The sequence below is a fragment of the Primulina eburnea genome, chromosome 10, assembly GCF_022965805.1.
Source record: "Primulina eburnea isolate SZY01 chromosome 10, ASM2296580v1, whole genome shotgun sequence".
Lineage (NCBI taxonomy): Eukaryota > Viridiplantae > Streptophyta > Magnoliopsida > Lamiales > Gesneriaceae > Primulina > Primulina eburnea.
In genome coordinates this window covers 37,580,599-37,606,536 of record NC_133110.1, presented here as the reverse complement: position 1 = coordinate 37,606,536, position 25,938 = coordinate 37,580,599, and the positions used below count along the sequence as shown (strand labels likewise).

Sequence of the window (25,938 nt, the reverse complement as noted above, 5' to 3'; positions counted from 1 at the left end):
AGTGTCTAACGTACGAGTTAATTAGTTACTTGTGTTTTATGACTGTTATGTAAAAACAATCTTTATTTTAATAATATTTTATGATTTTATCAAATGATGACAATTACTTATCTGTATATACATGTAAGCTGTATAGATAAAGTCTTTGAATATGTAATAAGTATCATAAGGTTTGCCTCTCAATGTAAGATCGTAAAACTCATTAGAAATTATATCATATATTCTAAACAGATTTCTAATCGAATCAACCTCCTAAAGTAAAGATAAATGTCGCTTGAGCTTGAGATTAGTATTTGTGATGTAAACGTCATTTTCATTAGTAAGAATGGTGTCTATTCATACATATGCGTGATCATTGGACGATGTACTGAACAACCCTTCTTCGAACTGTCCAAGTGATTATCACTTTTCAAGTAGACTAGTCTACGGTTATGATTGTACATCATTAGTCCTTTGAACAGTGACAACGTGGAAGCTTTATGTATTAACATGTACTTTGATCCATTTATCGAATCCATTGAGAGTCATCAAGTGGCAAGATTGTGTGTAGTTTCGAAATACGTAAGAGGCAATACATTGTAGTCGGGGATTCACTGTTTGCTTACGGGTGAAGATATCATATATGTTCCGGTGAGTTAATAGTGCAAGGAGTCTCTGGCCACAGCAAGAAATGTGTTTTATGGAAATACATTTTCTTCGTTTGAACATACGATGTCACTATTATTACTCAAATATACATCACATTGTTATTGAATTCATATACAACTCTTGATATATCAATGGTTGCAGATTAGATCAGAATATATGATTTGAATGGACCGTACTATATGTTGACCATAACTTAAGGTTCTTGCAGACAATATCAATGATATCTAGGGAATCATGAGGCGATGCCACTAGAGCCTCTTACTATGATCCGATTGGTGCAATCAAACTAGAGTTCTGACATTCTTGATTAAGTGTTTGATGAAAAGAATGAGGGTGATTAGTTAAGCCCGAATAATAATAAATGTTATTCTGAATAACATTAAGGTATGAACCCACGATTAGTTGTATTCCTGAACCATTGAGGGTTACACAAGTATCTGAATTTAATTATGTTCCCGTTGAGATAGTCAAATTCAAGGAGTTGAATTTGGCAGTGTTTTGATGGAGATCAAACATATTGATTATACATGATTTTATAAGTTGATTCCATGTATTTGAAGAAGTTGTGGAAGTTAGCTTAACTGCTATTTTCTGCAATAGCAGAACATTCTGTTTTGGTGAAGGAGTTCACAAATTGGCAGCCTAAAAAAATTGGTCATGAAAATTTTGATCTTCGAAATTTTCAGTTTTCATTATATGAACAAGATTTGTATCATCGGTACATCAGCGATGTCTAATCGTCGATCGAGGTTAAAATGAGTTCATAATTATTTATTTAGTAAATTTAATATCTAATAATTAAATAATAATATTAGAAGTGCATACTACTATATGTACATCATTATCATGAATATTCTAGAATGGTCTAGAATTGATTAATTAATTTATTAACAATTACTTAAGAAATTAAATAATGATTATTTGATTTTATATATAATGCATTATCAAGAGATTACTTTGCATAACTCTTCAAAATTCAGCCACATCAATTTTTCAAAAGAAAAATTTCAAGGCCACTCTCACGACCACATCGCCGCATGATTTCTGGAATTCAGGTGATCCAGTATCGACGTAAAATTGTTTAAAATCTCTAATGCGATCTAAACAAGAGATCCAGTATTCAATCATGGACTTGATTAGACGATAAAATGAGGAAGACCTGTTTGTAATGATTTACAAAAAAAGGATATATCCGCTTAAAAACCGAAATAGTTGGAGCCGACGTTATACACGTAAAGGTAAACGATTTAAAAAACCCTATAAATGTTTTAAACCATACTACGCTCAATGAACGTTTTGAAATTCAAACCTAAATTTTTAAAATTTCGTTGCGCATTAGATACGAGAAAACGATACTCCAACATATATGTCAAATATTATGCATATAAGAGTTTTTTTTGTTTCAAACATATAAGAGTCATATATTGAGTATCGCATTCTAAAGGAGAGTGTTATCCCTTATCTAACATATTTACTATTGATGTTTGAATTGATTTATAAGATGTCACAACATACTCATATCATAATCGGGTAAACAAGTTTTTGTAGAGTGAAGACGGCCACTGAATCAAATTTTTGCGCAACTGCGTAATTGTGGACCTGAGATGTGAGAGTATAAAGGACAAATAGTTAATTAGCTTAGCAATAATAAAAGCAAGCATATCAAATTGTGGGAACAAATAATGCACTATACTTAGCTACTTGACATTATTCATATATTTAATTTCAGCATGTTATGGAGACAACAGACAAAATAGTTATTTTATATATATATATATATACTCAAAAGAGGGCAAAACATTTTACATCAAGTTTCCAAGCACTGCTCTATCTTCTTGGAAAGTCTGTAAACCATTTCCGAAGGCATGTTGGTGTCTCTTACTATATAAAAGTTTGTGTGATGATCTCACGGGTCGTATATATGAGACGGATCTCTTATTTGGATCATCCATGAAAAAAAGTATTACTTTTTATGCTAAAATGATTACTTTTTATTGTGAATATCAGTAGGGTTGACTCGTCTCACAGATTAGGATCTGTGAGATGGTATCACATAAGACTCACTCCTCTTACTAAATGTTCGATCTTCACTCCAATTATCTGTTATACCTAGTAAATAATGACTTATGCTAACTAAATTATTACTAATATTTAAATATCACTCAAAATTTGTGGCATCAAATTTTCAACACAAATTTTCAATTATTCTTTTTTTAAATTTGATGGTATTTACGCGTCTTTCGATCGAATCGATCCGCCCCTCGATCGATTGAAAGTGTAAAGAAAATATTAAAGGTGGTAGGGATGAATTAAGGTTGAAATGGCCCCCATGATGTTTTGGTGTTATTAAGACAAAGATTAAGGGAAGTGGCCTTGGATGGGGTACCCTTGTTTTGAGACAAGCAACGCACATCCCCCCGTTATCACAGCAAAAAGGAGCAATATAATAGACAGCCTTGTTCCCATGTGCATCAATTTAAGAGCAACCTTCCAAACCACAACTTGTCCAATGCTTCCTCTCCCCTTCTCTTCTCTCCTTTTAATATCATATATTATATCATTTTCTTCACAAATATATAATGTTCATAGATTGTGATTTTATTTAAATATTTGAGTAATGCTCATGCACTTGTACTAATAAATTTGTATAAAAATTGTTAAAACACAAAAACAAAATTTCATTTATCAAAATCTCATGATAAATCAGATACAAAATCTCGTTATATAATTGTTGTACATATCTTTATACGATGTATTGGTTGTACTTTTAATATTGCTATAAATATTTTCAGGGGCAAAAACTTGTGTGAGACGGTATCACGAGTCGTATTTTGTGAGACAGATCTCTTATTTGGGTCATCCATGAAAAATTATTACTTTTTATGATAAGAGCATTATTTTTTATTGTCAATTTCGGTATGGTTGAATCGTCTCACAAGAGACATACTCATTTTCAGGAACTTTTAATTAGGGACAGCTCTGGAACCACATAAATAACGATATGAATACAAAATAAAATCGATTTTCGTAAAAATATACATGTGTTGAGAAACATGGTAGGAAATCAAAATTGTGAATATTTATATTAACATGTTTTTTTTAAAAAAATATATTTTTTTGGATTCTCCATTGATAATTTACTCCAAATTAATCAACAATGAAAACGGATAATTAGTCTAAAAAAGCAATTGATCATTCATTGACTTTTATGCAAGTATATTGTAGAAATACCTTGTGTAAAAGTAAAAAATAAGTATCAAACAAATCCCCCATTTGCTGCTCATTAACTTTTTCCAATCTGTACTCCTATAAGTTATTGATAATTAGGGGACAAGATTCTAAATTTGGGGTTTCTTCTGTATCAATAATTGAATTTCTCAACTCACCAAATCGAAAAAGTTGCATGTCACTTGAAAAGATCCAGAAATTTCACCGGTGACGACATGCTAAGTTTTTTTTTTTTTTTTTTTAAATTTTTTTTTAAAATATTATAAATTTTTTAAAATATATATGTACCTTTTTATATATAGAAATTGTATTTTTTATCTATATATTTACATTTTTTTTGGATTTTGATTATCTATATTTTCAAATTTCAGGTTTAATATATTATCTTTGCTTTTTTCTCAATTTTATTCTTTTTTCTGACGTTGCATCTAGGTGGTGGAGTAGGTCTCATGTGAGACCGTCTCACGGATCTCAATCTGTGAGACGGGTCAACCCTACTCATATTCACCATAAAAAGTAGTACTCTTAGCATAAAAAGCAATACTATTTCATGGATTACCCATATAAAGATCCGTCTCACAAAATTTAACCCGTGAGACCGTCTCACACAAGTTTTTGCCCTAGGTGGTGTTGATGTAGTATCGACATGAAGTTGACGAATGCAGTATCACATCAACACTCTCCATGAAAAGAGACTGAAACTACCATAAATTGAAATACAATAGACTAAAACTTCAATTTGACAATATACAATAACAAAATCGAAAAAAAAAATTTATATAATACTTAAAATGTAGTTTTCTTTTTATATATATTACTGGCTTGCACACCTACCGGAACAAAGACGACAATTGTACAGTATGAAATAACATAAAAACATATTATAAAAATTCACGGAAGGTGGTGTTGATGTAATGTCGACATGACGTTGACGAGTGCAGTATCCCATCAAGACTCCCGATAAAAAGAGACTAAAACTATCATAAAATGAAATACATGATACTAAAATTTCAATTTGAAATAAACCAAATTGGAAGGAAACAAATATAAGATACTAAAATGTAACTTTCTTTTTATATATATATGAAAATTCATGGAAGGTCTTGCCGTCTTTGTTGCGGTAGGTGGGCGGCTTCTACCTAGTCATTGAATTTTAATCAGTGGGTCAAATTAATTTAGGTATAAAATCATAATTTGTGAAGGGCATTAGTGAAAATGATGGGCAGATATATCAATCCATCGAAAGTAAATTCTACAAAATTTTCTTGAGCCCCTTTTGTTTACAATTAGAGAATATATAATTTTTATGTCTATTATTTATTTCCACTTAAAATCCCTAATAAAGTAGCTAGCTAGGGTCAATTATGCATGTGCCTACGCTATTATTTCTCACAATCATACATCCATTATAACAAGATATATCTAAAAAGATTATACACAATATCTTTATCCTTGTTTTTTTAAAATAAGATTGTCATTATATAATCAATAATTATATTATATAAAATAAACAAATGAGTCACCATGTTGCTTATTTTAAGAACCAAAAATTTTGCACATAATGGCCAAAACGTATATAGACAGTTATATATCTATTTTTATATAAAAAAATATTTATCAGGGAAGTTGAATTCTATATTATTCTTCAAAAGGGAAAAAATATATATATAAAGGGTAATTTTCTTATTTTAAAACAGATAATTAAATTAAATATGGTTCTAAAAAATATATATAGGTGAAAATAAAAAATTGTTCTTTTTTAGATGTTCGATTAGTACTTACTCTACCCCTTGGTGTTGATTCCAAATAGATAGCAACACCCGGCAGACACTTGCACTATCAGTCACATTAACACTTAAGGATGACACTTCTTTTTTCCTTAATTATAAATTATATTACAACTGATTATTATATGATTTTAGAAATATATAGATAATTACATGTTAAATGTCTCTGTTCTCTAATATTTTAAAAATTGTCAACAATATTATGGTAATTTAAACAAAAAAAAAAAAATTCACATGTGTCTCTGAAATAGATTAAAAAATAAATGGATACAAGATATGGTTTTCATTTGAATGTGTCTCTCTTAGTTCGAATCATAAAGAACTTGACTACGTACTCTCAAGTCAGATATTGATTTTTAGCCTGTAAGCGAAAGGAAATCCATAAATTATAATAGAATATGTATCTCGCAAATAATCGATCGACTGATTGTAAACACTCTGTTAATCTAGTATACACGATCGGTATAAGTTGACTCGATTAGAAATCCCGGCTCTACTATGCATCAATTTTTAAAATCTAATTTTTCAGGTTGGCCAAAGTACTGTTTGTAGACAACATAACATGATCATAGCACTGGCCACATCCCACATCAATGCATGTAGGATTTCATTTATTATGTGCCAAGCTGAAGAAATTGAATCGAGAAAATAATTAAGAAAAATCAATGGGGGCACTTCTGTCCACAAACACAAAATGACACCTCATTTGCTCAAATAGTTGACCTTGAGTAAATTTCAAATTCTTTCAAAATATATTTTATATATATATATATATTGATATTGCTTCTTCCATCAGCCTTAGTTTAAGCCCATCTTCTTCCCATTGTCCCATACAAAGACAAGAAACCTCCACTTTTCCCCTCTTCGTATAAAACCAAACACAATCCAGCCAACCAGCCAAAACTATATTCTTCATTCTCCCTCTGCTCCCCAACCCTCAAGAAATCCCAAATCAAGAATTTTGTTTTTAAAAAAAGAAGAAAAGAAAAACTTGAGCCATGGAAGATTGTTACAACCTTAATTTCTTCGGGTCACTTCTGATCTCATGTATTTTGCTGCTTTTTGTGCTGAAGATTGTGGTTCATATATGGTGGACACCAAGGAAAATTGGGAGCCATTTCAGGAAGCAAGGCATTAAGGGTCCAAAATACCATCTTTTGCTGGGGAATATGAAGGAGATTTCTAGCTTGAATTTGATTGCTTCATCTCAATCCATGCCTTTCTCCCACAATATACTCCCAAGAGTCCTGTCTTTCTATCATCATTGGAAGAAAATATATGGTACTTGATCTTCATTTCATGCCATAAAAAATCTTGTTTCTTCACTTTGTGGGAGTTTTTTTTTTTTAAAAAAACATTTTATTTTGTTCTTGCAAACACACACACATTAATTACTTATTCAAGAGAGTTGGTGTGAGGATCATTGTGTGTTTCTGTAGGGTCTACACTATCCATTTTCTTTAGACAAAATGATGAACCCGTTACTTCTTTTTTTCCTGCTACCACTTTTGGTAAACACCGATATATTTGATCTTTGTGGTATGTGATATTTAGCACTTAAGATAAAAACCCTACTTAATAATGAAATGCTTTCACATGGCTGCAGGCTCCATGTTTCTTGTGTGGTTCGGACCAACAGCTCGTGTCACGGTTTCTGATCCGGCCCTTATCAGAGAAATCTTCGTCTTGAAATCAGAGTTGTTCGAGAAAAACGAGTCGCCGGAATTAGTGCGGAAAATCGAAGGCGACGGCCTGTTGAGTCTCAAAGGAGAGAAATGGGCTCACCACAGAAAGATCATTCAACCAACTTTCCACACAGAAAATCTCAAGGTATATCATAAATTCAATCGTCAAGAATAAATCAGGAATAACAAAAAGAAAAATATTTAGAAGTGATATACTTATCTTGACTTTATTATATCATCAAGAGCATAAGTCCATACTGATCTAGATACGATTCCATGTCGAGTTAGTCAACCAATAAAATTATACAAACACCTTATCAATGCAACCATTCAATATTTTTTATCAATTAAACATGACGTCGGATATTATTAACAGTTGATGGTGCCCCTGATGGGCAAAAGCATAGAAGAAGCAATGGCGACTTGGCCGGAGAAAATGTCGGATTCCGGCAAGGTTGAGGTGGAGGTTTCTGATTGGTTCCAGAAAATAGCGAGAGATGTAATAACAAGAGTGACGTTTGGAAGCAGCTATTCTGAAGGGAGAGCCATTTTTGAACTGCTAGCACAGCAAATGGTCCATGCCACCGAAGCTTATCAGAAATTTTTCATCCCTGGATATAGGTAAGTTCAGTAGTAGTAATTACGTCTTTTCCTAAATATTCCAAATCGCAATAATGATCGTAATTATTATAATGATTTCATAATTATGAAATTATGTCTTATTGTTTCAAATTTCAAATGGAATGTATGATTTAATTCGAATTTAAATCAAGATCTTAAATTTAAGACGAGGGTCGATTTCGAGAACCAATTACTTGGTGGTCACAGTAAGATCATAAACGTTAGACATGTAGTTATAATATATGACAAGTAAATAAGATAGACAAAAACTTGTGTGAGATGGTTTCACGGGTCATATTTTGTGAGACGGATCTTTATTTAGGTAATCTATGAATAAGTATAGTTTTTTATGCTAAGAGTATGATTTTTTCTGGTGAATATGGATAAAACTGACTTGTCTCAAATATTGAGATCAGTGAGACGGTCTCACATGATACCTACTCAATAATATAATATTATAATAATAAATAGTAAAAATGCATTAAAAATAAGGAGGCCCCAATAATCAAATCACGCGTGAAAAATCATCTTTATTCCTTCCCCTCGAAACTGGTGCACGTTCAATCGAGCGAAGCGACACATGATAGTTGATACCCCATTTTTGTGTAGTTATATCTCTGATGAAAAGGTGTCTGTTTGTTGATTTTCAGGTTCTTCCCCACCAAAAAGAACCGAATATCTTGGGGATTGGAAAAGGAGATCCGTAGATCGCTGCTGAAGGTTATCGACGGCAGGCGGCGGTCCTCGAGGGGTTCAAGTGGGCAGGCGGAGGCGGCGTCGGGTGAGTGTCCCAACGACTTGTTGGAGGTGATGATGCGGGCGGGGGATGAGGCTGCGCCGCTGGCGGTGACGCCGAACGACATCGTCGAGGAGTGCAAGACGCTGCTCTTCGCCGGCAATCACACGACGTCGAATCTGCTGACGTGGACGGCGGTGCTGCTGGCGATGCATCCCCAGTGGCAGGAACAGGCACGTGAGGAGGTCTTGCGGGTGTGTGGAACACGTGAAGTCCCTCTTAAAGATGATCTCGCCAAGCTCAAAACGGTAATTATTTTTTCTACTTTTTTCTTTTCTTTTAAAAAGTGCGTTCATACTGCTTATTCTATTTTCAATTGCGATAGAATTTTTTTTTTACTAGTTTGTTTCAATTAATCGCTTTTCAGGCCAAATGCATTTTAAGCTAGAACACGTCATATGGAAATGATCGATTCAGACTATTTTTGACATAAAAATAATATTTTTAAATTAATCGAGTTTTGTGTATAAGCTATCATGGGATGGTAGTTTTTCCAAAATACAGATATATAAATGAGACAGGATCTCTTATTTGAGTTATTCGTAAAAAAATATTATTTTTTTAGATCAAGACTATTATTTTTTATTGTGAATATCGATAGAGTTAATCCGTCTCATAAATAAAGATTCATAAGAACTTATCATAAAACACATATTCTATCATGAAAGTTAAATATTTTACTTTAAAAAATACAATATAAGCCCATGTCATGATTATATAATTTATATGTACGAATATTTATTTACATAAATGTATATGTACAATATAATATTTCTTTTCGAAAAAGGACAATTCATCCTTGGAAATTGTGGGAAATAAAAAGCGAAACTTAAGCATGTGTTTGATGCGCGAAAAGGGATCTTATCTTGAGGGTTATTAATGATGTTGATATAATAATGTGATGATAATTTTAAAAATTCTACTTTAATTCTTGTTGTTTGAATTAATTTAAATGATTCTTGCTCTTATTATTACAGATTATGAAATTTAGGATGTATTTTGCTTGCCACGTGGGTTTAAATACTTGTTTCAAGTTAAAGAATTATTAGTTTAATGTTTGAATTAATCTGCAGCTGGCAATGATCTTAAACGAATCACTACGGCTATACCCGCCAGCAGTAGCGGTAATCCGACGAGCCAAGACCGATACACAGCTAGGCACGCTCGAAATACCGCGCGGGACGGAGCTTCTCATTCCCATACTAGCTGTACACCACGACCCAACCCTTTGGTGTCACGATGTGCACGAGTTCAACCCAGCGAGGTTCGCCAAAGGCGTCGCCCACGCGGCCAAGCACCCGATGGCGTTCATGCCTTTCGGCTTGGGCGCCCGCAGATGCATAGGCCAAAACCTAGCCATATTACAAGCCAAGCTAGCCATCGCCATAATTCTCCAACGCTTCTCTTTCGAGCTCTCGCCCAGCTACCAACATTCGCCTTCGGTTCTAATGTTTCTACACCCTCAACATGGTGCACCCATTGTGTTCCGAAAGTTGTAGGGAACGTGCTGCTGCTTGCTGCTGCTTAAAATGAGTGATGCGTCTCATTTAGGATTCTAACTAAATTAACTAATTAGATGGATGAAAGTTCTTTTTTAGGATGAATGTTGATTAGTCTAACTCGTAACGTGTTAGTCTTTCTTTTCTCAAAAGTGTTTCCTCTAAGCTATAGAGTTGAAAATCGGTCTCCTTTTCATTTTCAAGTGTTCGTTTCTCATTTCTACCTTACCTTTTGTTGTGTTTCGAATATGTAAATACTTTTCTTAGTTTTATGCTTGTACACAATGCTTTATATAATTGGAATTTCGATTACAATTTCTTCTCTTATTTAATATATACTAGTTTTCTCTTGACATTTTCTTTATATTATATAGATATATGTAAAGTTCATTATGTAGTTATACTATTTATTTATTGGCAAAAACTTGTGTGAGACGGTCTCACAGATCGTATTTATGAGACGGATATTTTATTTGGGTTATCCATGAAAAAATATTATTTTTTATGCTAAAAGTATTACTTTTTATTGTGAATATGAGTAGGATTGACCCATCTCACAAATTAAGATCCGTGAGACGGTCTCACACGAGACTCATTCTTATTTGTTTATTTATTAAGTTGGGGTAATAGAGTAATTAACTTTTATCACGTGATCATATTTTAATAAATTTATGTGTTCTCTTATCACTATCATATGCATTTTCCAAAAATTTAAAAACTGTTAGCCTTGTGGCCCTTGTCATAAGTTTACTTGGACATAGTAAATGGGCCAAAACTTTAAACTTTCAAGCGGATGGGCCAATATGTATTTTTCACGTGGGCCCAAATAAGTGAAAAATGGACAGTAACGTGGGGAAGTTTATTGCGTTTAAATTAATGATGGAGGGTACAAAAAGTACATATTATGAAGCCCCGAGGGAATTGTTAAAATATAGTTCCTAATATTTAAGTAAATATGTAATTTTGATCGTGTATATTTGTTTTTTTTTGTGATTTTGATATTCTATATTATCAAATTTAATCTTACTCTTCATCTATATTTTGATTTTTAACAATTTTAGTCATTTTTTATTTGAAATATTGATATATCATTACGAACATCATGTCACATCAATATCTCGTGTATGTCACTTAGGCGATATATCGAAAAAAAGATTAAATTGGAAAAAATATAAAAACAAAAGGAGCGAGTATAATTGGACCAAAATTGGATTTTTCCCAAATTTAAAAAATAACCAATCTTGTTTTTTTTTTTTTTAAAAAAAAAAGGATTGACACGTGCGAGAGTAAAGGATGCAATCCACCTTACCTGAAGATTTCCTCTACAGCTTAATTCTCATTTGCGCTATCAAAGTGGCGAGCTGAGATCACATTGAAAACCCTAATCGATCATCGCTGAAGAAATATGTGGAGAAGACTCTCGCTGCAGCTCCGAACTCTCGCCCCAATCCTATCCGCTCCCAAATCCGCCCGATTCGTTGTTGGATCTTGCGGGGGGCCGGAGAATCCCCGCCGTTTGTTCCCCGTCTTCTCACGCCATTTCAGTGTCGATTCTGGTGTGTCTCTATAAAATTTTACTTTTCTTTCTTGTTTGACTTAGAAGATCCTAAAATCCCTTCTCTGAGATTATCGTGATGCATTGATATGTCAGTTATATTTGGCATTTTTGGGGAATTTTTATTCGTTTCTTCTCTGTTGATTTTTTAGATTCATTTTTTCTGTAAATGAATGTGTTTAAAAGGGGATGTAAGTGCAACGAAAAGTGTGGAGGATGTAATGCCAATTGCTACTGGTCATGAGCGTGAGGAGCTCCAAGCGTCTCTTAAAGTGAGTGTTTTTTCAGCATTTGCTTGTTGTCTTGGTGTTTCATGAATATTAAAATCAAACATTTTGATGGTTTGGATTATGGTTACCTATTTGTGTTGAATTGATTGTATTAGGGAAAGGATGTTCTTGAAATAAATTACCCGTCTGGTCCATTCGGAACAAAGGTCAGTTTGAGTTCTCTTATCTTGAAATATGTGTTTGTTAGAAAGGTTATGAGACTGTCTCGATTGCCGGTTTCAAATGGCAAGCCTGGGTTTTACCGTCTTTGATGTTAGTGAAATTGCTTTTGCTTAGGATATTCTCGAGATTCATGTATAGAAGCTGTGCAGAGCTTGATTTATTACCTCTTGCATTTTAGAGTTTTAGAATTTAAGTTATGAGTCTTGTTATTGCTTGATGACAAGGTAGTGTTGGCGAATGGCTAGCCACTTTGAGTACAAGGGGTTGACTCAGGTTCCTAGAACCATAAATATTCCATTTCTGTTGAATATACATGTCTAAGTTGTAACAGGGACTGATAAAATTGTGGGTATTAAGCACACACATGACATATCAACTATAGCAAAACTAAAAAAGAAAATCAAATAGATAGGTTTCAAAAGTTTAGATTGGGATGGGCTCTTGAAATTCCAACCAAGCCTATCCTACTTAATTGGTAAAGTATGAAGTTCAATTTTTTAATTAATAATTGTTGAGCCAGTTATCAAGTCCTAAAAACCCCAATTCTGTAAACCAAAAAAAAAAAAAAAATTTCCATGGAATAAAACACTTACTATTATTATTTCCTTCTAATGCATTTAGTTGGAATCTGAATGACTAGTATTTCGTATTTGAACCTGTTAAAATTTTCCTTTGCTACACCACCTGGAAGCTGCAATATAACTGTGTCAACCAGTGTTCTAAAAAGCGGTAGGCGGGCGGTTACCTACCGCATAGCGCCTAGGCGGTTGTCTAGGTGGTTTTTTTTAAAGCTTAAATTCATTAAGTGGTTCATGAGTATTATGTTTGTATATGAAATATATATTATTATAAAATTTAATATTGTAATAATAAATATATATTAATAAGAACAAGGGTTTTTTTGAAAGCTCAAAGAACGGACTGGGCTGCAGACAAATCACAAATGTCAAATATGTTTCCAACATTATTCTTTAAAGTATAATTATTATTTATTAATGTTATTATTTTGTTTTTTTTAAAAATAGAAATCCGGCTAGGTGGTGATATGCATATATACTATAATTAAGAATATCATAATTTGTTTTTTTTAAGTGTAAACCGCCTAGGCGGATTTTTAATTGTAAAATCGCCTAGGCGGCTTTCGTGCCAGGCGGCCGATTAATATGGTGGCGCCTAGAAGTTTCGACTAGCCTAAAATCGGGGCGGTTTTGGACCGCCCAGCGCCTAGGCGCCGCCTAGGCGGTCCTAGGCGGGGATTTTTAGAACACTGGTGTCGACTCAATCAGGCAATGGTTTAAACTTCAATGATCTTGTCCCCCATGACTCATCATCAACCATCATTTATTAACTCTTGCAGGAAGAACCTGCTGTAGTTAAGTCTTATTATGACAAAAGAATTGTGGGATGCCCTGGAGTTGAAGGAGGTTAGTTTTAACTTTTAATCTAGTTTCTGATATTTGCAAAATGATCATTAGTTATAATCTTTGCTTAACCATATCTTCTCTGAAAAAACAACAGAGGATGAACATGATGTTGTTTGGTTCTGGCTAGAGAAGGGCAAGCCACATGAATGCCCAGTATGCTCGCAGTACTTTGTGGTATGTACGAGGGTCCGTTAACTATCTAGCATAGATGAAAACCTGATATGAAGATGACAATTGTGTACATGTTGTGTTTTGTGATATTTACTTGATGGCTCGGCTTATTTCTAGCTCCCTTTACTAAATTAATCCAAATAATATGACTAGTTCCCATTTTTTTTTTCATTCAAAATGTTCACGGCCTCATTCTGCTTGCAGTTAGAAGTGGTTGGCCCAGGTGGACCACCCGATGGACATGGAGACGGTGAAGATGATCATCACCACTGAACGTAGTTGGCAATTTTGCTGCCAGAATAAGATCTGGTGACCATATGAGCGATTATGTAATATTCTTCAGGTTTTAAAAGGTTATAATTTGTTTCTGAGTGTTTTTTTTTTAATGAATCGCGCTGTTGCTTTAGTCAACAAGTTCTCTTGTTATTCTGTTTCTTGATGTTACGAGGGATTTGAAACACGAGCGAGTTCTCCATAGGAAATATGGACTCTCACACCCTTCTCATTCATGATATAATAATAATGTTGAAGACAAACAATTTGTTCATTTTATTGCTAATCTTTTGTTTTGTAAACTCTGGTGTTGCCCCCAAATTGGGATTGTAGTGGATCAGAGTCGAGTGAGCTAGGGTAGCGACATTTGTTTTCTGAACTCAGCTCAGTCAACTTTTTAGTTGCGTGAGTGTATACACACGATTTTGAGACGTTTTTGGAATCAAATTAATGCATAATTTCTTTTTGTTTTTTTAAATTTTATGGTGGAGTTCCGTTTTGTAGAAAGAATTACAAAACAAAAAATTGATCCATAAATAAAATATAAAAATAGAATTGATTCCACATGTTCCCTAATGTCTTAATCTTACCAATAATGGGAAAAGAACAAGATGTGCTCTACGTCCTTTGGAATATTGTAAGGAAATAAATGCTATGAGAAAAATATTTTCACATAATTTATATGTATGTACCAACTTAAATTCCATTATAAAAGGAATAACTTATCCCCACCGTTTATTTTATGAAGCAAAATTCATTTTTAAATGTGTATTTTATTTGATCCAAGGTGATTGATTATCTCTACTTTTGATAATTAGTATAAATATTTGTCGAATCAAACGTTTCTAATTTTACCAAATATTATAACTAGCAATAATGGTGCAACTCAATTTTTTAAACAATACCTAACAACTTGAACGATATGTTTCGATCACTATCCTAAAAGAGTTGACCGTTACTTCCTAACTATATCAATTGACATTACAATTCTTTGTATTGTCAATTTGCTATAACTTAGCAATCGATCTAATAATTAGTCATAACATTTTTTTGTTAACATTTTTTTGTAAGTGTTGTTTTCTGAAAAGAGAAATAAAGGTAAATAAAGAAAAATAAAGGCGAGAATTTGTTCCACATTTGACAGCTTTGAAAGAGATATATATAAAATAAGAACCGAACAACTAATACTTCTTTGGACTTCTTCGAGCGTATATGTGCCTGCAAAAATTTGTGTGAGACGGTCTTACGGGTCGTATTTTATGAGACGGATTTCTTATTTAGGTCATCCATGAAAAATTATTACTTTTTATGCTAAGAATATTACTTTTTATTTTGAATATCAGTAAAGTTGATTCGTCTCACAGATAAAGATTCGTAAGACCATCTCACAAGAGACCTACTCATATGTGGCATGTGACACAGTCAATGATTTTTTTAGCGGCCACAAATAATTATATACATTCAAAATAATTGGATTTAAATAAATTATATAGATATGCAATTACATCTATGAATTTTATGTGAAAAAGGGCATGTAATAGTGGGGAGTTGACATTAAAAAAGCTTGCATTTAACTTACTCTCTTTTAAAGGAGGGAAAGAAATAATTGGTTGCCATGTTTTGTGTTAATCAGAAGTAAAGATGCTCTTTATGATCTGATTAATGTCTCTATCCACGAGGTGAATTTTCGTTCTCGTTCTCATTTTCGTACCGAACCAGTACAAATATATGTATAAACCACAAGTAAATTCGGTTTCGTGGGTTCTCATGGATAAATTTAATTTTGATGAAGTTAAAAAAGAATAGTGATTTGAATAAAATAAAATTTGCTCCCAAATGAATCAAATTCGACATAACACAACACAACACAACACAAAACATCATTTTAGAATTGAATCCCGAATTGAATTATGAGCCTAATATGATTCAAATAGATTTGTTCTGATTATTTATAATGATTACCTCGTTTAATAATCATTTTTATAATTTATGCCCCTCCAAAAATTAGATCATAGCAATAATATTTAATTTGGAGAATTGGTGAAAGTCAAAGATATTATCATTATTACTTGAAATGGGCCCAGTTGCTGACGAGGAAAAGGACCATATGATGGGCCATAGAATCCGTTCTGACTCGGCCCACTTATTAGTAAATCTCCTCGTGAGGGCATGGACAGATACTCTTCCAGTTTAAAAAAATTTATTAAATATTTATTATTTTACCCTAAAAATTAAATACTAATAGATATAACCATTCCCAAAATATATCCAACAATTCTGGAAAACCCGGTCTCACGAATTTTTATATGTGAGACGAGTCAACTCTATTGATATTCACAATAAAAAATAATACTTTTAGCATAAAAAATAATACTTTTTCATGGATCATGACTCAAATAAGAGATTCGACCCACGAAATTAATCCGTAAGACCGTCTCACAAGAGTTTTTGTGGTCGGAATATCTTCTGATCCGATCATATTATACGAAATAGGCGATTCAAAAGCGTGGATATATACGTCCATGTGCATAATAATTCTGCATAAGTGTGACTGACTCGGTTTGCACAAACAAAACATGTACTCTATGCATGCACAATACTCTGAAAGAATAATTCCTAAAGACTCGAACAAACTAGTGGACACATTCTTTAAATTCAACAAATGATAAACGAATTGATCATATTGAAAACAGCTCAGCCAACAGGCAAAGAGACACATCAGCCACTCACAAGATGTGTCATGTAATAAAAGCCTTCATTGAAATAAATTTTCTAAAAGTTTATATTTTTGATCCCATTTATATGTTAAGTCAGTCATGACTTAAATGGAAACAGTTAAATTTTAATTGTATCGTTTTTAACATTAATTTATCCATATAAGTATATTAAGTATGATCAGTGGACTAAATTTATGCAAACAAGAAAATCTTAGAAAACAAGAAAGATCTTAGAAAACAAGAAAGTGTAAAAGATATAAAGTTAACATACTTTTGTTAATATATATTTCCAAGATTTCAACCAAACCATGAATTCTATGCAGCCTTTGTATCATGTTCTTTATTGTGTTCATAGCCCGGTCTGTATGCTTGGGCTTTTTCTTATGTTTTTGTTTTTTTTTTTTTACAAAAAAATATAAAGAAAGAAGTTCATTTTCAATTATGTATAAATATTGAAAAAACATATAAAAAAATTTAAGATATCTGAAGATAACAGTGACGATTGTCCCAGTCTGAGGGTAATAACTCATATATGTATATATATGTATGTATGTATATTATAATTTTGACATGCTGAACGCTTCTTGATGGATATTTCATTGGCGTCACAAGATGTTATTCTTGTATTTAATACTATACGTTTCTCGACTCACAAGCATTTAATACAACATGTTTCTCGAGATCGATTGATGTGATATTCACAAAATATTTAATGCATTATGTTTCTGGAGATCAGCTTAATGCAACACGTTTCTTAAGATCGGCTACGTGAAATTCACAAGATGTTCATGTGAATATCTTGCAGCGTCCTTAGCAAGATGCGCCTATAATTTATATATATAAAGCCATACCCTTATTAACTAATAATTTTAAAAATAAAATTATTTATTTAGAAAACTGTATATGAACGCAAAATGTGTTAACACTAAGTATGTATCATATGCATGGAATGGTGATGATAAATTAGACAGTTGGAAAATTCACAATGGAGATAATGCCATAATGGGTATCCATCAATCACAAGGAATACATAAACAAATGATTGAAATAAAGATTTAAATGATTTTCTTCCAACAAATTGAATTATTCCATATAGTTTTCAGAAATATTCTTGAAATTGTAAGTACGTGGGTTGCTTATTTAATTGCCACTGCCCAAGAAAAGCATAGATTCTCTTTTGTATGCCGTATATTTAGTTCAGCCCCTCCAACCTCAACGGCTCAGGAAGATTATGGCACGAAAATGCTTGTCAACTCATGGTCCACAAGTTCGGTGAATGTGACACTATTTCCAACTTTTCTTTATAAAATAAAAATCATTCTCTCCATCATCATACAACATTTATGGTCCGATTCGGACCATGTCGAAATGTATTGGACAAGTAAAAAATTAGATGTAATTGATTTTACGGGTGGATTTTACAATTTTGAATAAAAGTAGTTATTAATATCCTGTGGTACTGAACTGAGTCATCTTGCAGGGCCACGTAAGGGTGACAGTAGCCCTTCAACCTGGACGAATAGGCTATATACTTTTTACTGGTTTTGATTCTCCCTTCGCAGATGAAAAGATTGGCTGCTTTGTTCCCTTTTCTTTACATTTCTTTTTCTTGGATGCCCCCATATCTCTCTCTCTCTCTCTCTCTTTATTTTTGAGTTCCAAGCTTAGGTAAGATGCAGCTGTTTTATTCCGTTTTCATCTAACCCATTCGAGTATAAATACAGCAAGTCTCTGTTGCTGTTTCTGGCATTACACATAAGTTTGTAGTTTCATTTCACTACACATTGTTAAGCCTTTTGGTTCATCTCTTGTTGGCCAGAATGAGCTATCCAAATTCGTCGGTGGGCTCCGGTAAGCATCAAGATTCCATCTTTCTTGAATTTTTTCTTGAATGTCTGTGTCATTTGACATTGAAGGGTTGTGGCAAAAGATTTACCTTTAAGTGAGTGAAGTCACTCACTCATCACATTTGAGAATGGGAAACTTCTGCTAGTACAAACCTATCCCACATCCCAAATTTGCCGAGTAAATTTCTTGAACTCGATCGTTAGAAAAGCTGAATTCTTATACAATAATTCTCAGGAAGCAGAACAGCAAGAAAAACATTTGAATTCGGGAGGACATATGTGGTTAGGCCTAAAGGGAAACACCAAGCTACAATAATTTGGCTGCATGGTCTTGGCGACAATGGCTCCAGGTAAAATCTCTTTTCCTCGATGCTTCTCCTGATCGTCAAGGGCGGTATAGTCATTTCAACTGAATCAAATGGAGATACCAGAGCTACCCTTTTAATCATTTTCTTTTCTGCTATGAAGAACTAGTGAACTCAATGCAGTTCTAAAATATCTCAACTTTATCAAATAGACAAACTTTCTATAAATTTTTTTTCTACCAAGCTAGTCTAATCAAATTATCTTGGAAACAGAAAGTTGAGGCCTATATTGTTCTATCATTATTCTAAGATGCTAAAGAATAGACAACCTTAAATTACTATTGGGTAATGTGTCGGTAAGATTCCACCTGTGATGCAATGATAAAACAAGCAAAAAGGGTGGATCGCTCCACTCAACTGATTTTTCGTTTTAATTTCCAATAAACAAATGACACCTCAGAACTTAAACTGGATTTCAATTTTTTTCTGTTCTTTGAATTTGTGTAATATTATGGCACATACGCTTCATTCGTTGTATGTTTCTATGGGACCACCACCACTTGGCTTTCAAAGTTGTACCTCACTTTACGAGCAGAAGAAAAGATTTTTGTTGAGAATATTCACAAAATTTGGAATTACGCAATTTTCTTGTTATTTTTTTAACATGCTTATCTTTTTCCAACCATGGCAAATTCAACTTCATCTCTACTACTTGTTATTCTTACCTCTTTCTCAGTTAAATTTAACTTGTGACGTGAAAAGTGTCTTTTATCAACGTTTAGATTTACCTATTTCAAAAGATAATGCAAATGCTAAAAGTATATGCAGATTTAAGATAGAGGTTTGCTCTTAAGCACCTTGCAATATTAGAATAATATCAGTGATCTTTTTCTACATTTGTTTCCGCAGTTGGTCGCAACAATTGGAGAATCTTCCTCTCCCGAATGTAAGCCTCAGTTTCTCGAAACATCGTACATTCTGTTATGCATGAAGGTGTCTACTACGTTTTGCTCCGACTAAATCGAAACCATTTTTCAAGAGTTCAATGCATTGTTTAAAATTTATGATGCAGATAAAATGGATATGCCCTACTGCCCCGACTCGCCCTGTGGCTATACTTGGAGGATTTCCTTGTACTGCATGTAAGCTAAATAAGTAATGAGATATTCGAGTTCGGCTTAATGGATACATTTATTTAAAAAGTGACTTCTAGCAAGTTCGTGCGTATGTGTCAGGGTTTGATGTGGGAGAGCTTTCTGAAGATGGTCCAGATGATTTTGAAGGTTTAGATGCTTCAACAGCACATATTGCTAACTTGTTGTCTACAGAGCCTACTGACAGTAATTTTCTTTAATTTTCAAATCCTTATTCTACATTTTAGCACATAGGACTTGTTTTTTGATGGAGAAATAACTGACGTGAGCAATACCAACTCAAATGGTATCAGTGCCTGAATTGCATTTACTCATACAGACACCAGATTTATCATTTCGTTTATGTGTTTAGATCATACAATTCGATAGGCTTATCATAGTCTTCCAAGCATGGAATTGGAGGCGCTTATGGTAATCTTGGTTTACGGTGTATTGCAGTTAAACTTGGCATTGGGGGCTTTAGTATGGGTGCTGCAACTGCTCTCTATTCTGCTACTTGTTTCGCTCTGGGAAAATACGGAAATGGCAGCCCATACCCGGTTAACCTGAGGGCTATTGTTGGTCTGAGCGGTTGGCTTCCCTGTTTTAGGTTGGGTTTCTACTATGCTTCTCCTCAACCATATAAATTTTAAAATCTTGGATCAGATAAATAACCAAAGCACATTCACCATTATCACATATCACATTAAGTTCAAAAACTAGGACAAATACCCGAATCTCTGTTTCTTCTTAGCTTCGTTCGTGATCAAAATCTCGGGTCATTCCTTGTTGCAGGAGTGTGAGACATAAGATTGAGGGGTCCCGTGAGGCTGGAAGACGTGCTTCATATCTGCCAATATTGCTCTCCCATGGACTTTGTATGTCTTGCTTTTCGTTAAAAGCATCTAACATTTCATAACATTTGTTAGATCCCATGCCAGACATGGCCAATCTTTCCCCATATCTTACACATTTTGCACGTTATCTTGTGTATCATGTTGCGTCGGTGTATGTATGCCTTATACAGCAACCTGTATGGCAAAACAATCGAATCACATAGTTTTGTTTTGTATATCAACAGATAATCTTACAAATTAGCACATTAACCTCGTTGGATTCTTGGACAGGTGATGAAGTGGTTCCTTACAAATATGGGGAGAGGTCCTATCATACATTAAGCCAAGCTGGATTTCGAAATCTAGAATTTAAATCATATGACGGGTATGTAAGACTTTCTTCTTCTCACTCATATTCAGTTATCTTAGCAACAACTTACCATTTTAGTTTTATCGCTGTTTAGGATCGGTCATTATACCGTGCCTAAGGAGATGGACGAGGTCAGCAATTGGTTACACACAAGGTTGGGACTTTAGGATTCAAACTGCGAACATGGCACAAGAAAAGTTGATGAGAGGCAATAAACAAGGAACAGACAAATTCGCTTGCAGAGTGATAGAAGTTCATATCAATCCATTACAGTTTTGACTCTTTAAATAAAGTTTTTGAGTTGTTGATCTTTATTACATCCTGTAAACTACTAACATATGATTTGGATTGGCTATTTTGTTGGTGATAGTGTGTTGTTTCTGAGATCAATCTATATGGTTTTCGGCATATTTTAATGGATGTATATGTATATCTTCTTTCTTTCCTCACATGTAGACAAAACATTTTCTGCAGCATATAAAAGCAGCAGGCACTAAAAATGGTAAGCAACCATAAAATGTTATGACTAAACTGGAAAAAGAGTTCCAAACCAATGTCCAACAATATCTAGCAGAGTTCAATCCAAGTTCAAACATATCTTACGTTAACGAATCTACATCGTCATATATCAAACTTCGTTATCTGTGTTGTTCTGAAGATGAACACGTAAAATATTACGAATGAAACAATGAAGTCAAACATGTCGAAGCTATGGTATGCAAAAATTTGTTTGTGCGAGCTTTGGAAGGAATAATGATAGAAAACTTGTGGCTCAGAGTCATGCCAAGAAAGCGATGCCTTCAATACTTTCTAGCACACCCACCATACTGCTTTGTGCTATTTAACACTGAAATCTTCAAAAAAACTATACCTGCAGCATGCAAATATATAATTGCAAAATTAATCCCCAAATAACAACTCATAGCAGCTTCAATAAGTTGGGAAATCGAAACTTGGAACGATTGAATCACTGAACATGAGAACAAAGTAGTGTGTTAATTATCCCACATTGGTTGGATAAATAACCTGAGAGTTATATATATGAGCTTGGACAATCCTATCCCTTTGAGCTAGCTTTTGAGGTTGAGTTAAGTCCAAATTACAATATTAACATGGTATCAGAGCTCGAGTTTCACCGTTATGTGCTGGACTGCCTATAATTAGGCCACCCGTTTTGCTTATAATTGAGTCATTTATAAACTCAACGCTCTAAATGTTCATTTTTGGGCGTGAGAGAAGCTGCCCATAATTGGGGTATTTGTAAGCTCCACGCTCCAAATGTTCATTCTTGGGCGTAGGGGAGTGTGTTAATTGTCTCATTGGATAAATAACCTGAGTGTTATATATATGGTCTTGGACAATCCTACTTTAATTGTCCCATCAGTTGGATAAATAACCTAAGAGTTATATATATGAGCTTGGACAATCCTCCTCCCTTGAGCTAATTTTTGAGGCTGAGTTAGATTCAAATTGCAATCATAACAAAGTGTATAACAGTTTGATACCTTATCCTAAAAATTTGGGAGGAAACAAACGGCCGGGAGCTATAGTTAATTTGCTCCCGATATTTAAAGCATTCACGGTATGTAAAAGTAAATGTTATAAAAAGTAAAACATATTATAACTGAACGAAAACCAAATTATACAGACGCAAAGGAAACTACGCCCTCGAAATTGGAAAACAATTAAAAGGAAAATAAAAAATATATATCCAAATGAAACGACTCAACAATGCAAGAAAGCGACAACAAATGTAACAACAATGTCCATATCAATAACCAAACTACTCGTTCTGTGCAGCATCGCGGTTCAATCCTAACGTATTTTTCACCGCATTCGTCGTCCCCTTCGCCATCTCCTTCACCTGATCACCGGTGTTTTGGAGAAATCCACCGGTTTTCTCCTTCCCAGCTACGGCTGTTTCCTTCCCGGATTCCGCCGCTCCAGAAGCATTATCCTTGGTGGCATGAGTTGCCCCGCAGGTCTTCTCCTTGGCAGCACCCGTAGTTTCAGCAGTCTTCTCCTTGGTGGCCTGGCCTGCGCCGACAACCTTGTCCTTGGCGGCCTGAGAAGTTTCCCACGTCTTGTCCTTGGTGGCTTGACCTGCACCAAAAACCTTGTCCTTGGCTGCTTGAGCCGTTTCGGTAACCTTGTCTTTGGCGGCGGTGAAGAAGTTTCCAGTGTTCTCTTTGGCTCCATTCGTCTGGTCCTTCACAGTGTCGACTCCATGTCCAATCTTCTCCTGTAACATACATTCACATGTTGAAGCTTATCATAACCTGAAACTTGTAACTCTAAATGTAGCAACTAGCAAGCCAAATTGGTTATATATCATATTCCTTGCATAGTAAATTCTTGACCGGATAAAACTCAAGTAATCAAGCTAAAAATACACAAAACTTTCGTATATAAGATTTAGTATATAAGATTTAGATTCCGAGTTTCAGATTATCAGAACCTGAGCTTGGCCCTTGGCTTCACCAGCGTTGTAGTTGATCTGATCGTGGGATGCCATGTTCGTCTTTCGGGGAAGAAATTAAAGATTTTGAATGATATGAACAGATTTTCAGCAAGTTGCAAACTTTTTGGATGTTCCGGAGGCGATTGGCGATGGGTTAATATAGAGTTTGGGGTATGCTGGGGTAGATGCCAAGTGTACGATTCTCTTAGGACGCGTGTAGGGGCTACGTGCCATGTAACATTAGGCTAGTTAAATTTTTTTATTTTATTTTCTGAATTTGATAGGTTAATTTTTGTATATATAGGGCCACGTATACATATCGTAATTAATTAAAATGAATCCTTTATTGTATTTTATTATTTAATTTTTTGGTGAGATTCTTGTGGATGATGCTTAGCTGTATATCTTCCAATAGTTTGCCAAGAAGTTTTGGGTGAAGAGGAATCCAAAAGGATCTCTCCCATAATTATTTTAAGGGGAAATTGCTCCTAAATTCCTAAACCCAAACTTAACTTGTTCCTAACTCCCTAACCATCAAAAACTCTCTTTTAACTCCCTAAACCTATAAAATTGACAAAACTACCCTTATTCTCTATTTTCTTTTAATTGATCCTCCGCGCTTCAAAAATGGTATCAGAGCATGGTTAATTTATTTCAAACACGAAAATTTTATTATTACTAGTAATTAAATGTATGAGAAGGAGAATTTCGAAAAAATTATGAATCCGAACTTTAGTTCGAGGAGAATAATTTACAAGAACTATTCCAATATTTTGGAATATACACAAGTTTATCTAACTATTGTTAGATATCAGAAACAGGAGAACAAAGGAAACTTATCTCCTGATAAAAGACAGCAGTGTTTGCAAAACCTTGCATACACAAAAGGTAGACTCTTACAGGCCGAAAAGACCAGATCTTCAATGATCTGTTAAATATGCCAGGGACTACCATCCAGTTCGAAATTGAACTTATTTCCCTAGAAATAATTCAATTAGAACAAGAATTACAGCGAAGTACATGCTTCACTGAACTCAGAACGAAAGGTATGCGTTTACAAGGTTTAAAGAACCGTAAAAACATACTTCAAAATCTACTCAGAAGAAATTCTTCAGAGAACAATGGATCTGTATAGACAGAAGATCTACGAAGGGAAGCAACAGCACCCTCAGGTAAAAATTTATGATTCAGAATAATAAATTTCTGGAGATAGTACCAGACTCCTCTAAGCTCTCTCTGGATCTTAGAGAAATACAGAAAACGGTACAAAATTATGGCAATATGCTATATTATGTACCTCAAAGGATTGAAAAGGTCCTAGAGAAACAAGAAGAAATTCTTGAGATCTTAAAGGATATTCAAACAAGAATACAGAAACTAGAACAACAACCAAGTTCTAGTAGAAGAACTTCAGGAGGCTGGTTACCACCATCCTTTGGTACCGAACCTTTGTTACATCAACAAGGGAAGGCCAGAGTGGTGTCAAAACCTTTAACTGAAGAAGAAAAGATGATCAATCTAATCAAGTCTGTCTCAGAAAAGAAATTGATCTGATGACAACTTTAGAAAGGATTGGTTTGGAGGATCTACAAGAGCTTGCGGAATCTTTCGCAAATCTCAAAGTAGTAGATCTAAAGATGAATACAGCAGTAGGTGAAACACCACCTGCAATAACCTGGTCATCTTCTCAAGAATCACCAAGGGAAAGTATGTGATCTCATAATGTAAATATGAGAGAATCTCAGACTGATTTCCATACCGGTGGAGGATCACACCCAGCGGGAACAAGGGCAAGGAGAACTCAAATTCCTTTGCACCAAACACCCTATGGGAAAACTGTTTTAGACCCTATACATCCTTACGGGGTTATGCTTAACCTTGATGTATTGGACTTCAAAAACAGAGAAGATCTCATAGACGATTGGACATCTGCTATGAGAATTGCAGCAGGAACACTTGATCTCAACAAAGAAGGATTCATTAAACTTTTGGAAATGAGTCTTATGGGATCAGTAAAAATTGCTTGGGACATGACTTCAGCAGAAATGAAAGAGTCAGTCCTAGTTGGAGAATCTCTTAGTGAGATCGCTGGAAAGATGGCTACCCTATTCAAAGCATACTTTATAGGGG

At 34.2% G+C, this 25,938-nt stretch overlaps 4 protein-coding genes across 4 annotated transcripts; 3 read left to right on the top strand and 1 right to left on the bottom strand.

Annotated features, from left to right (window-relative positions):
* The first annotated feature begins 6,470 nt into the window (after positions 1-6,470).
* Positions 6,471-10,570, top strand: LOC140803466 (cytochrome P450 734A1-like). The gene is made up of 5 exons (XM_073159356.1): positions 6,471-6,944; positions 7,270-7,493; positions 7,725-7,969; positions 8,620-9,013; positions 9,839-10,570. The coding sequence occupies exons 1-5, from the start codon at positions 6,662-6,664 to the stop codon at positions 10,262-10,264; spliced, it is 1,572 nt and encodes a 523-aa protein (XP_073015457.1). The 5' UTR covers positions 6,471-6,661; the 3' UTR covers positions 10,265-10,570.
* A 992-nt stretch (positions 10,571-11,562) lies between these two features.
* LOC140803465 (putative cytochrome c oxidase subunit 5b-like) lies at positions 11,563-14,418 on the top strand. The gene is made up of 6 exons (XM_073159355.1): positions 11,563-11,820; positions 12,006-12,091; positions 12,205-12,255; positions 13,629-13,695; positions 13,790-13,869; positions 14,071-14,418. The coding sequence occupies exons 1-6, from the start codon at positions 11,670-11,672 to the stop codon at positions 14,137-14,139; spliced, it is 504 nt and encodes a 167-aa protein (XP_073015456.1). The 5' UTR covers positions 11,563-11,669; the 3' UTR covers positions 14,140-14,418.
* Positions 14,419-18,357: 3,939 nt separating this feature from the next.
* LOC140803464 (uncharacterized) lies at positions 18,358-21,757 on the top strand. Its single transcript, XM_073159354.1, has 9 exons — positions 18,358-18,707; positions 18,939-19,053; positions 19,918-19,954; positions 20,081-20,150; positions 20,244-20,348; positions 20,601-20,751; positions 20,937-21,019; positions 21,269-21,362; positions 21,442-21,757. Exons 1-9 carry the CDS (start codon positions 18,677-18,679, stop codon positions 21,512-21,514), a joined length of 759 nt encoding a protein of 252 aa, XP_073015455.1. The 5' UTR covers positions 18,358-18,676; the 3' UTR covers positions 21,515-21,757.
* A 1,191-nt stretch (positions 21,758-22,948) lies between these two features.
* On the bottom strand, positions 22,949-23,930 carry LOC140803959 (uncharacterized). The gene is made up of 2 exons (XM_073159802.1): positions 23,806-23,930; positions 22,949-23,589 (listed from the first exon to the last, which is right to left on the bottom strand). The coding sequence occupies exons 1-2, from the start codon at positions 23,860-23,862 to the stop codon at positions 23,131-23,133; spliced, it is 516 nt and encodes a 171-aa protein (XP_073015903.1). The 5' UTR covers positions 23,863-23,930; the 3' UTR covers positions 22,949-23,130.
* Between the last annotated feature and the right edge of the window lie 2,008 nt (positions 23,931-25,938).